Source organism: Trichosurus vulpecula, chromosome 5, assembly GCF_011100635.1.
Source record: "Trichosurus vulpecula isolate mTriVul1 chromosome 5, mTriVul1.pri, whole genome shotgun sequence".
NCBI classification, from domain to species: Eukaryota; Metazoa; Chordata; class Mammalia; order Diprotodontia; family Phalangeridae; genus Trichosurus; species Trichosurus vulpecula.
In genome coordinates this window covers 221,684,760-221,698,845 of record NC_050577.1, presented here as the reverse complement: position 1 = coordinate 221,698,845, position 14,086 = coordinate 221,684,760, and the positions used below count along the sequence as shown (strand labels likewise).

At 36.0% G+C, this 14,086-nt stretch overlaps 1 protein-coding gene across 1 annotated transcript in view; it reads right to left on the bottom strand.

Moving 5' to 3' along the window:
- EEA1 (early endosome antigen 1) overlaps positions 1-14,086 on the bottom strand; it is a 127,908-nt gene that overhangs the window by 101,713 nt on the left and 12,109 nt on the right. The window contains exon 2 of the mRNA XM_036761429.1: positions 2,435-2,527. Coding sequence (XP_036617324.1) covers positions 2,435-2,527 — 93 coding nt within the window. The remainder of the gene's footprint in view (positions 1-2,434; positions 2,528-14,086) is intronic.

Below are 14,086 nucleotides of genomic sequence, written 5' to 3'. Positions count from 1 at the left end.
ACTCCTCAAACCCCATATAACATTCTGTAATTATAATTTACTTATAATAAAGTAAGTATTTTTGGTATGTCATAGCCCTTTCTCCTAGACTATAAGCTCCATGAGGGCAGAGGCTGTATTAACTATATGTTACAGATAATATATAGATGCCAACTCCTCCAGCACCTTGCATATAAAAGGAGCTTATTAAATATAAAATGACACTTCTCTGGACTACTTGCAGATACAAAAAGCCTTTTGTCAGATGCACTGGCCAGAAATACATGATTATATCATAGGTAAAGTCATACCATGGATAAGCAAATGTATATAAAGACTTTTGAAAAGTACCAAGTCCATTAGAAACATATAGCGTTGTTATTATTACTATTAATATTATACTAGGATAATGCTTTCATTCTCTTCCCCCAAAAAATCTTTCCAGTAAATTCCCTATACTTGGTTGGCCTGTTTGGCTAAAGCAGCAAACTGTCTAGAGAGCTTCTGGGAAAAGTCAACAATGAATCTAGCGTTCCTTCCCTGCTGAAAAGCTGTTCTGCACCAATAAGTCTAGCATGATAGATGTCTAGAAGACATCTAAAACTCAGCATGTCCAAAACTGAACTCAATATCTTTCTTTCTAAATCCTATTCCCCGCCTACCCCTCCCTTTCCCTATTACTTGAGACAGCAACACCATCCTCCCAATCCTCCCAAGCCCACAACCTAGGTATTACAACCTAGGTATGATTTCTCACTATCTCTCACCCCCTATATCCAAGCTGTTGCCAAAGCTGTTGATTTCATCCTTGCAACACCTCTCCTGACACTGCCACCAGTCTAGTAAAAGCCCTCTGGTTACTTCATACCTGAACTATCCTAACTGCCTGCTGGTGGGTCTACTTGCTTTGAGTCTCTGCACACTCCAGTCCATCCTCCATTCAGTTAACAAGCTAATTTTCCTAAATAAATCAGAAGTCTGATCATGTCACCCCACCTATTCAATAACTTTCAGTGGCTCCCTACCACCTTCAAGATCAAATAGAAGATCCTCTGGCATTCAAAGCCCTTCACAACCTAGCATTCACCCCTGCACACACACCCACACACACATACACACACACACACTCTTCCATTCTTCTTATACTTTATACTCCCTCATTTATTCTTCAGTCAGTAATACCCAGCTCCTTACTGTTCTAGGAACAAGACACTCCACCTCTGGGCTCTGGGCATTTTCTCTGGCATTCCTCACACCTGGAACACCCTCCCTCCTCATCTCTATTCCCTGACTCACTTCAAGTTCCAACTAAGATCCCTCCTTCCACAGCAAGCTTTCCCAATCCTTTTCATTCTAGTGCCTTCTCATTGTTAATTATTTCCTTTTTGTCTCATTCATAGATTGTACATATTTGTTTGCTTGTCTCCCTCACTAGCTAGTGAGCCCCTTGAGAGCAGGGACTCCCTTCTGCCTTTCTTTGTATCTGCAGCACTTACCACAGTGCCCGGCACATCCTAAGTACTTAATAAATGCTTACTGACTAATATTTAAATGGTTTTTCTATTATATAACTTTCGACCCCAATAAATTTAAGGTCCTTAAGGGCAGGATCTCCTTCAAATTTCTGAATTCCTACTTCTGAATTCCTAATCAAGCCTGGACACACTGCCTTGTCTAAGTATTTCTTGATTTAGTTTGCCAGTCCTTAATCCATAAAAACCTCCTCCATAATTCTGGTGTTATATATGTACTTAAGTATGTATTTATGTTTTAAGAACCTTTTGGTTTAGAAACTCATCAAACACTTTTGAAAAATACAAGTAAATTACATTCACTAGTTCCTTATCTACATGTTCACTTTCCTCAAAGGAATGAAGCAATAACTGAATTTTAAAAGTTAAATCAATCAGTAAAGTTGACTTCTCAACAACTTCTGAGTTTTTTTTTAAGTCTTTATTTACTTATTACATTAATCTCTTTAGTTACCAACCAATGCTAGCATATTTTCCTTGAATAAAAGCTTATTATAAGAATATAATCCAAATTGCTAATAATAAAAAATGTAAATCAAAACAACTGGTTCCCCTAGCTGATAACAGTATACATATAGTTAAAGAAATACCATACGATTACAAGGTAATTTCTTATAGACATAAAGCTATCATTTCATAAAAGTGAGATCACAAGCACGAATCAAGTCATTAATAGACAAGCCATATTTCCAGTTTCATTTTTCAAAGCTTTAAAAGCACTTACCCAACATCCTTGCCCAAGAATGTGATCCACTAAGCACAGCTGTCCCTACAATTATGATTTCGAAACACATGTTCCAATTTGTTTGGTAACACTATAAGAACCTTGCTATAAGATGTTTCATTTGTTATTGCTTCTTCAAATATTTGCTATTTTTCCTGAATAATATTAAATTTGCTTTGCTACATTAATATTATCATACCTCTGAAGAGCCTTCACTGTTGACATCCAAGGCATTTCCAGGTGTTGCTGATGAATCAGAATCAGAACCTTGAGAGCCAACTCTCCCTGGGGTCTATAATAAATTTTAAAAAGAGGGAAAAAAAGTTTAGATTGAGTCTATAAAACCTTTTATTTGCTTTCAACTATAACCAAAACCATGTAATGGTGGTCAATTACATATTTTGAAGGACACCTGAAAATGCTGTTTCCATCAGAAATAGCTTCCCCACCCCCAACCCCTCATACCTAAAAAATCCCACCAGAGAAACTCACTGCTTAGGGTTAATGTATTTTCTTTTGTTAAAATTAAAACACTCCTGAAAAAAGTAACACATTAAAGCACTATGCCATCAACAACATGGTGCTTATGTGATCCTTTCCTACAAAAGCCCAGAGCCTTAAATGAAAGCAGGTTTACTAAAGCACAGAGTACTATGCAATCTGTCCTTCTGGCCCTCCTGCTCCTTCATTATTTCTATCGATGACATCACCATTTACCCACATTATTATCATTACCTAAGTAGAAACCTTGATGTTACCCTTGACTCTTCCTTCTCTGCAATCTCTCCTACCCAGTTAGTGAACCCTTTTGATTCACTCTACAATATCTTTCCTCTCCTCTCTATTCCAAATGCCTTCACCCTAGTACAGACAAGCACCACCAAGACTTTTAATGGCCTCTTAATTGACTTTTGCCCCTCCAATTCATCCTTCACCCTACATCCAGACTTGTTTTTCCTAAGAATACTTTCCTCATGTCTTTCCTCAATTCCAAACTCTTCAAGGGCTCTCTAATACTTCCAAAGCACAAAATCCAAACTCCATTTCCTGGCCTTCAAAACTCCCCACCCCCACTCCCAGTCTGGCAGCAACCTACCTTTCCAGCTTTACTTCTTCCCGCTCTTCCCACTAGTAAGCCTAAAGCAAAGCCAAACTACACTATATCTTCTGTCCCCAACAAGTCCCTCCCTGTCATTTCCTATGTAGTACAATACCAATAGACCTGGAGTCAGGAAGAACCTGAGTTCAAATCTAGCACCAAATACTTACTATCTGTATAACCCCTGGGCAAGTCATTTAACCTCAACTGTAAAATGGGGATAATAATAGCACCTACCTCCCAGGGCTGTAGTGAGGATCAAGCTAGATAATATTTATAAAGCACTTAGCACAGTGCCTGGCACATCTGCAGACTCTTTATAAACGCTAAGCTCCTCCTCTTAGCCCCTACCGAATCCTACCTATGTCACAGAAAATTTTGGAAAAACTTATACAAAGTAAGAGTTAAATAAGCATAATCACTAAAAAAAAATTAAATGACTACAAGAACATAAGAGACAACAACTTTGAAAGAATTCAGAATGTTGATCAACGCAACAATCAAATACTTTACTGAAGATGAAATAAGCCTCCCACCTTTGATATGGAAGTGATAGACTAGAGGCACAGAATGGGACAGATTTTCAAAAACTGCCAATGTGCTCATTTGCTTTCCTTGACCATACTTAATATATAACCAGGGAAGGCTTCTCTTTGGGAGACTGGAGGAGATGAGTTAGTGGGTAGTGAAGAAAGGCAAAAAAAAAAAAAAAAAGTAAAAGAAAAAACAAGAAAAAAATTTTAATGGAAAAATAAACAAAATTTAGAAAAGGATGAAAATGGGATATTTTTTGCAACTTCCTTCTTCAATTTAATTTGAATTCTAAAAATCTATCCCCAGTGACTACCAGAGGCTTTGCATAAAGTATTGAGTATTTGCTGAGCTGAATAAAAAAGACAAGGACCCACTGATACCAACAATACAGATTGAACTACCAATATAAGAAGCCCAAAAGCCCTTCTCTAATGCAGGGGTCCCAACCTTTTCTAAGTCATGCACCACTCTGGTGATCTAGCAAAACCTACTAGACTCACCAGAATTTTTAAAAATTCATTACTGAAGGAAATGTGAGATTTCAGTTTGAGGTCATTACTGTTTGTCCTGCATTTTGGAAAAGGACCAATAGCATCATGAGGGTAATATCTTGACTTGTGTGTGAATTGGATTTAAGTGAGGCACAGCTGCTTAAAGTTATCAGCTTCACTCTCTTCCAGACTCATGAAGTCCAGTGGCAAGACCAAAGTCAAAATGTATGGTGATGGCCCAAGATAAAGTAGATGATCTTGGCATTTCTAAATTAAGGTTTTTCCCAGGTCTCAATTTGTCTGAGGCCACACCCATTCAACGAACAAGAGGCTAGGTAAGAATTGAGACAAAAAATGGCCCAATTTACCATGACAAAACTATCAATCTAGGAAGGGAAGACCCTTAGAGTTTCTGGCCAGAACACAAAACAACTGCTAATTACATTCATTCTAAGCAATCAAAACCTAATAAAGAGCCACAGCAGCTTGGGCTGGGGACTATTACTGGCCACTGGATGAAAACAGAGTGATTTGGGTTTAAAAACATAGTCAAGTAGCTCCATTTGAAACAATGGGCTTTTTTAAAGCCTGTTTTTCAGAGTTATATTTCAAGAAATCGTAAATTAAAACTGTGTGGGACAAAAAGCAAATTGTCTTGGCTTTTTGAAACCAAAATTAAGAGTATTTTTTTTCAGAACTTAGCCCTCAAGCCCCAAAATATCTCACAGAATAGAAGCATCCAAAAATTATATTCCTATGGACAGAGCACCCACAAGTAAGGGAATGGCACCCCAAATGAAGAAAGGGACCACATGTGGGGGTGAGGGCAGAGGAAGAGGAGAAGCAGGAGAAGTAGACATTGAAACATAAGCAATGAGTCATAGAGTTAGAGGTTAATGAAAATAAAAATGTCATTTTTTTTCCCATTCAAGTTCATGGACCCTCCAAAATCCACCAACAGACCCCTTACAATCCATGGAACCCAGGGTAAGAATCATTGCTCTAATGGATAAGTGGTCAAAGGAAGGGAACAGTTCTCAAAAAGAATTGCAAACTACTAACAATATATGAAAGATTGCTCCAAATCATTAAGAACAGAAATGCAAACCAAAACAACTCTGAAGATTTCACCTCAAACTGGCAAACAAGCAAAAAATAAACAAAAATAAAGGCAAAAGAGGCTAACAAAAGTCAGATACACTACAAGCATTAGTGGAGCTGTGAAAGGCTCCAAACATTCTGGAAAGTGATTTGGAATTATATTTTTAAAATATATATAAAATATAAAAAAGGAAATGTCCATTTCCTTTGACCTTATCATCCCATGTCTAGGTATACACTATAAGGAGGCAAAAGAATTACTGTGCCATAAGAAATGATGAATAGAAACAATTCAGAGAAGGTTGGGTAGACATGAAATGATGAAGAGTGAAGTAAGCAAAGCCAGGAAAACAACAGTGATTACAACAACACAGGAAGACAAGAAATGTTGAAGAATGAAGTAAGCAAACCCAGGAAAACAACAGAAACAATGATTACAACAATTGGAAAGAACAAGAAAAAAATGAGAATAGTGTGTAATTGTAATAATTTGAGTTTGGCCCCAAAGAAGGGATAAGAAAATGCACCTCCCTTCCTTCTTTGAAGAGACAGGGACAAGTGTGGGACATGGCATAGATGACTGTCAGGCACAGGAGAAAAGCTGGTTTGTTTGGAGAAGCTGCTTTTTTCCCCTTTTGATTTTTTCATCTTTGTTAAAAGGATGGTTTGCTGGGTAGGGAGGTAGAAGCAGTTATAGGTGAAAATGAAAGTGACATAAAAACAAAATAAGTTGATGAATAGTTTTGATCCAGACCTTAAGAAGTTTACAATCTGAGACCAAACAACTAGTATACATGAAAAATGAAAGGGACCTCATAAATGAAAGACCATGTGATATTTACCAATAATATACTTGGGAAGAGAGGATTTCAAGGTAGGAGAGGAACAAAATGAATAAAAGCACACAGACAGCACTGATAATTAATAGGATGGGACCCATGGCTGTAATATGGTTACTGAAAGGGTAAATCTTATTCAAAGCTCACTGCCATTAACCAGATAAAGGGGGGATGAATAGAATTGCATATTAAGAAGTTATACCCCCTGGTTCTTGATTTCCACACTTGTGGAAACAATGGTAGAATGTCTCTGGGTTAAGTTTACTGTGGGAGAAATAGATAATAGTGTTGTTGATGTATCTTAGAGACCGTCTTAGGAAGAGATGAGAAATTCAGGGAATGCTCAAGTGGAAGTTTTGAAAAGAAAGGCTTGATACCTTCTGGGTGCACTATAAAGAGATTCTTGTTCAGGTAGGAGTTGTACTAAACAGTCTCCAAAGACTCTTCTAATTCAGATTCTGTGATCAACCTAAGAGAAATGAGAAGCTTCCAAGAGGTAAAGAGATGATGACAGCACATATGGAAAAAGCTAAATACAAAATTTTGAATGGAAAAAAAGGCAGGGCTAAAAAAAAATACAAAGGTAAAGAAGAGAAAGGCACAGATACTGTCATAGTTTTTAGCCAGGAATTTTAAGTCTTATGCGCATCTAAAAAGGTAATACTTTGAGAGTGAAAAAAAAAAAACATTTTCAATGTGAAAAACTAAATGTTTTTAAAGGCCAATCAAATCCAACCCATTTTCCAATCCTAACAAGCTTTAAAGGGTAGCACTCTTCCTACCTCCAATCTCAAACTTAACTACTCTACCTAAAAATACTTTAAAGGAAGCAATAAAATCAATTCAAAGCATCACTTCAAATAAATGATAATTCTATTTAACAAGTTCCTACTGTTGCCACTTTATAGTAATGTACAACTGAAACGTTCAGAGGCCTTCCAGACCTATTATTTCGATGAAAGTTACTATTCCTTTACTCTATATTTTTCTGAGGTGGTAGTTATCTCCATTTTATATACAAAGAAACTAAGCCACAGAAAAAAGTAATTTGTATCTAGTTAGTAAGCACACAATGTATCAATAAAACAATAAAATATGGGTAACAAAGACACCAACAAATACAGGAAAATGCAGGTAATGAAACAGTATAAATAAAATGTTTCACATAATAATCAGAACTAAATGACTTTTAACACATTAAGACATGAAAACTACAAGAACACCTAATGTTAGTCTAACTGGCAATATGAGCCAGATTAAATGGAATATTTTGCATCACTATGAACTTCCAAATATTTTAGGCTTCCAAAACCAATGATTACTGAAACAGATGTGGAAAATATGAAGATTATGTCATGTAAAAGCAAAGCAATTCATATCCTAGGACTGAAGGAAAATAATAGCTTTGTCCACTGAAAAAAGAAGCAATCTCAGTTGTTTTTTAAAAACAAATTTTCAACAAATACTGGAGAAAAGGAATTTTAAACAGTCATATTTGCATCTCTAAAGAACCAAAATATCAAATTAAATCAATATCTGAAAACTCTAACTTAAATCAAACTGAAATGTACATATATAGCATTCCTTAAAGGCCTACTGATAAAAACAGACTTTTTTTCCTCCACTGAATTCAATCCAACTAGTATTTATAGAGGGCCCTATAATGTATCCAACACTGTACTAGGTAGCAGGCAGAATGCAGCAACAGTATAAAAGGCATACAGCCCCTGCCTTCAAGAACGCTGTATCATTGGGCAGCCAGACACATACACATGTTATGATCAACAATCCAAACGATCCAGTTATACTTTCCTGCTTCCTCTTTTCTGTCATCTCACACTCCTAGCTTTTTTTATCCTACTTCTTCCTCCGTTCTTTATCCTAATATTCTCACTACATAATCAATTATTTTTTGTTGTTTTTCTATATTTCTATATTTCCTAATAATGAGGCAATTCTAATACATTAGTAATGGAAACATTAGAGAGCAAAATTCACACTCACATAACAACACAGCACTTTAAGATTTACAAAGTGCTTTACATTTATTATCTCATTTGATCTTCACAACAACCCTTGGAGGTAGGTGCTATTATTATCTCCATTTTACAGATAAGGAAACTGAGGCACAGAAAGATTAAGTGCCTTCCTAGTGTCTGAGGTTGAATTTGAACTCAGGTCTTCCCGACTCCAGGTCTAGTGCTCGATGCATGAACTATTCTCAATGCATTTCTGCAAGCAAGTCACAAACTGTTATTCTCAAAAGTAAAATGAGGGCCTAAAATATATGATTTGAAATCGATGATTAAGAAAAGTTCTTTAATTACAAAAATATGTAGTGACTATCTTTGAGATGACAATGGTACCTGCTCATTGAAAAGACCACTACATCTAACACTATTGAATCCTAATGCTACCAAGTGTATGGTATTATGTGGTACAGTATCTAATGTTTTATGAAGGGTTTTTTTTTATTGGCAAACATCTACATTTGAAATAAATAAATATAATTAAAATGAATTTATTTAGAAGCAAAAATGAGCCCTAAAATGTTCACCCAAGGCCACTTTCTTTTTGCACTTAATAGTATTTTATTTTTTCCAATTACATGTAAAGATAGTTTTCAACATTCATTTTTGTAAGAGTTTGAGTTCCAAATTTTTCTCCCCTCCTTCCCTTCCCCCCTTCCCATGACAGCAAGCAATCTGATGTAGGTTATACATGTATAGATATGTTAAACATATTTCCACATTAGTCATATTGTGAAAGAAGAATCATAACAAAAGAGAAAACCATGAGAAAGAAACAACAAAACAAAAAGTGAAAATAATTTGCATTTAGATTTCATAATTCTTTCTTTGGATTCAGATAGCATTTTCCATCACAAGGCTTTTAGAATTGTCTTGGATCACTGTATTGCTGAGGAGAGCCAAGTCTATCATAGTTGATCATCGCATAATGTTGCTATTATTGCGTACAACATTCTCCTGGTTCTGCTGCTCACTTCACTCAGCATCGATTCATGTAAGTCTTTCCAGGTTTTTCTGAAATCTGCCTTATATGGCTTTATAAGCTTATGAAGTTGAACCATTATTTCCCATCTATTTAAGGAAAAATTATTATGAAAGATGAACTAAAAGAACTATAAAGAGCGTTTAATAAGTGTTCTATTCATAAATAAATAAAAATTATAAACAAAATACATAGTTAAAATTCATTAAAACTGTTTGGTCATATTCAAATTGATCCTCTAATCCAATTAATTTCCAACATCTTTAGTGATACTGACTGAAAAACTATTTAAATACAACACCCTGTTTATCTGGGATCACTTAAGGAAAAGATGATCTTTTTTCTCTTTTTTTTTTAAGAGAGAAGTTAAGTATTATTTCATTAAACAGAATTTAAAAAAAAAACATCTGGGGCAGAAATCTTTCTAAAATCCATTACACATTTCCTTGCCTTCTTAAACATAATAAAATAATCAAGTTTTTTTTCTAAGGGACTCAAGGTCATAATTACAAATACTTATTTGTTGTAATGCAGTGAGACCTTCAGAGGCCATTGAACATACAGCACTATTTGCCCCTGTAGTAGATGGCTACAGACAGGTAAAGGCGAGTTCTGGTTATTTGTATTCTATCTGTTCCCTTAATGTCAAGTTGTCAGCTATAACTTCACCTGCCTCTAACATCACTTCTCCAAATGCTAAATCCACCTCTTACCACTTAATGTTCATCAAATGAATAAATGTATGAGTGAAGGCTTCTAATCTGCCGTCAACTGGGAACACAGCTAATCAAGTTTATTAGAATTGTGTCTAAAATAAATGTTCTCTAAATGTGAACCTAACAAGATCATCAAGGAGTACAGTACAATGACATCTATTTTGGTCACTCACTGGCCTTTTGTTTACTTCTTAGCCCTTAGTGTGTTCCAGATAACTAACTTTACTAAATAAATGGTTTCCATATAAATAATGTATAGTTATTCTTTGAGTCACAAAGACCTGAGTTTATATTCTACCGGAGTCAAATATATTCAAAGGTGGAAAAGAACAGATAGTGGCAGAAAAACAGAGTATAAAAGGAGAAAAGTTAAAGAGTCAGATTTTAAGAAGCCAGGTAAAGAAATCTGGATTTACTGAGTAGGTGATGGGAAGTCACCTACTAAAAAGTTTTTTAGTAGGGAAGAGACATAATTAAGACTGTCTATTTAGGAAGTTATCACTCAAAGTAATAACTATACATTGTTTATTTGGAAGCCATTTATTTAGTAAACTCAATTATCTGGAACACAGTAAGGGCAACTGTGTGTGTGTGTGTGTGTGTGTGTGTGTTACATCCAGGTATGTATACACACATACAAAGGCACACAGAGAGGTTTATGATTCACTGAATGATGGAAAGATTGACAGCAGGAAGAAAAGTCAGAAGGCTATTACAATAATCCAGGCAAGAGACAATGAGATCCTAAAGTGAAGTGGTAGCCACAGAAATGGCATTGTGCTAGATCCTGCAGAGGCAGAACTGAAGGTCTTGAAGACCGTGGCAACGAGAGATGGGCCTTAAGGCAGAAGGGTAAGACATGACTCTAAGGTTTCAAGAAAAAAAGAATTCCAGAGGTAAAGCACTGAGGAGTAAGTAGGTCTTGAAGAGTAAGAGGGAACAAATGTAATCTTTGAAAGTCTGGCAGTGAAGAAGAGGAGATGAATAGGAAAGTCACCTGAGTGACTTTTTTTAAGATAGGAGAAAGAAGCCCTGCTTTGAGGAGAGATTCAAGATTAGGGAGATAATAAATAAAGCAAAGTCTCAAAGGAGATAGAAGGGGATGAAATCAAAGTCATAGACTGAGGCAAGAAAAACCACCTTTTTCTTTAGGAAAAAAAGAGAAAATAAAGGGGAAAATCTTGTTTCAGCAGTGAGTGGGTCCCACTGATGAATACTCCCACGAAAGAACAAAGATATTCTATAAAGAGAGATGGGACTTCACAATGGGTATAATCAGCAGGGACTTGGTACTTATACCACTCGAAAGAAAGGGATCAGAACTCCTTGGGGCAACTGACACACAAAAGAGTTGGGAGGGCACTGATCCACTGCGCTGGGAAAGAAAATGAACACTGGGAGAGTAAAGTTCAATAATCAATAGAAACATTAAATAGTTACATAAAGTGGCAGAAGATTTCAATGTCTCTCTCAGTTTAGGATAAGTCTAATAGAAAGATAAACAAAGGAAAAAGTCGAGAATTGAACAAAATGAAACTAGATCCAAAAGATTTATTTCATCTTCTAAATGGAACTGCTAAAGAATATACATATTTTACAGCATTACATGGAACAAAAACTTAAACATTAGGGCACAAACATGTAATCATCTGCAAAAAAGACACAAACAGTAAATACATCTTTTATACATGACGATGAATAAAAATAGTTCACTTCAGCAAATGCAAAAGACACACATTCAACAGAGACTTAACAATGAAATGTTAAATAATGAGTGAATCAAAGAACAAATAAAAGAAAACAATAATTATGTAAAAGAAAAGAAGAAAAAAGAAAATAAGGATGGGTAAAGAGAGTTTTTTAAGATGTAGAAGAAGGAAGTTAAAAGAAATCACAGTCTGAGATACCTGCTAAACTAAGAAGTAAGGTAATCTTCAGACTGTGGGGGGAATAGAGATAGAAATGGAGACTTGAAAATAGTGGAGTCAATTTAGAACAGCTTCCATAAAGAATGAAAAAGGAAACAAGTACAAGATGATTAAAAAGTTGGCCTTGCCACAATGAGGGTCAAGCAGAGGCTTGAAGACTTGAATTTATAATGGATTCTATCAGCACAACTTCATGACTTCCTCTAAGAGTCTCCAGTAACCAGAAACAAGGAGAAAAGGTGGTTGATGGCAGCTACCCGGGATTGCTAGGCATAAGGAAGGCAGTCAATGATAGCTGAAAGCCCAATAAGAAAAGTTTGGGGGGCAGCTAGATGGCACAGTGAGTAGAGCACTGGCCCTGGAGTCAGGAGGACCTGAGTTCAAATTTGGCCTCAGACACTTGACACATGTACTAGCTGTGTGACCTTGGGCAAGTCACTGCCCTGCCCAAAAAAAAAAAAAGTTTGGTAGGGAGACATATAATGTCAGAACAGCAGTAACACACAGGGAGAATAAGGAATAAACGGTCTTTGAATCCTAGAGGTCATGATCATGACAAAGTACATTCCTTAAGTGTCAGACAATATGGATTCAGGAAAGAATAGTCAAGAAGGGGAATGTTTTTAACTAGGTCTGAAACAGGTAAATATTAATGAATAATATTGAAAAGGAAAACATTTAGACATAATGAATAAGTAGTAAAATGTGAGACATGCTGGCCTAGACCACTCCAAATTCATACTAACTTTAAGTGGTCCCCTTGATGCTGGTTGCTAAGGAGATGAATAAAAGGATTCTCACATTCCTTATAACTGTTATGCCAAACGTTCTCAATTCTCCTCAATCCCCAACTCTGTAGATGATGTAAATTTTTACTTTACTGACAAGATAGAAGATATCAGACAAAATTTTCTCTCCTCTAAATATCACTTTCTCTACACTCACTTTTCTTTCCTCTTCTCTCAAATTAAGGCATCTTTGTCTCCCAGGCTAACTTTCTTTTGTACCCCAAATTTTACTCCGCTTCTCCTCTGGAGCCTTTCTTCAATTCTGCCCTCTACAATGGCTTTTTTCCCTTCTGCCTTTGAACAGAGAAGTTACCGAATCTTAAAAAAAAAAAAACTGCACTATAGCCTTTGATGTCCCCATTAGCTACCATCTTGGTCCTAAATGCTACCCATACTTCAAGGCCTAATTAAAAATCCTGTCTCCTCACTGCACTAAAATTTCAAGGAGAAATGGTGTTTTTTACCTCTGAATTCTAATGGTAGTTACTTTCTGTAAATAATTTTGTATTTATTTCTTCATATTATTAGCAATTTTTCATATATAAGTGCATATGTGTACACACATACCAATTATTTCCCCAATTAGATGATATATTTCTCATGAACAGAGACTATACCCTATGTCATTGTAACCCTTTCAGAGTCCAGCACTATCAGGGACTTATGAATATATGTTGAGTAATTGAACCTGTAAATTATGTGTAGGAAATGCAAAACAAATGAATACATCATGAACAGAGAATCAATGCCAGAGCAACAAGAAATGAAGTTGGTAGAATGAAACAACAGCTGTAGATCATGAATGTTAGCCTGTGATGTATAATCTGATAAGAGTAACTCATACCTGCATTTAAAGTTTATGCTTTCCTCACAACAACCCTGCAAGGTGGGGAGGGTTTTATCTCTACTTTAGAGATGAGGAAAGTGATGAAGTAGAGAAATTAAAGGACTTTGCCATGGTCACAAACCCAATGCATCTGCTGTGCCGGATACAAGATCTGAAATCATCTCTTCTCATTCAAGTCAACCTTTTATTCTCACTATCCCAGCCTGTATTTCCAGGGACCAACCACCAAGACTCCGTTGGGGGCTCTGAATTCCAGGCCGGCTCCCTTTTCCACTCCACCACAATGCCTCACTAGCAAATAGTGATGCAGTATAATAGGTCTTAAACAGCAGGCTGACATGATGAAAGCTTTAATAATATTATTTTTAGCTGTTAGTGTGATACATTCGATTTTTTTCTTTTAACTAGAGGCAGGAAGACCATCTAGGAGCCTGGTTGCAGTAACTCTCTTCACAAGATTAGGCCAAAGCAAGGGCTATAAAAAATAGAAAGGAAA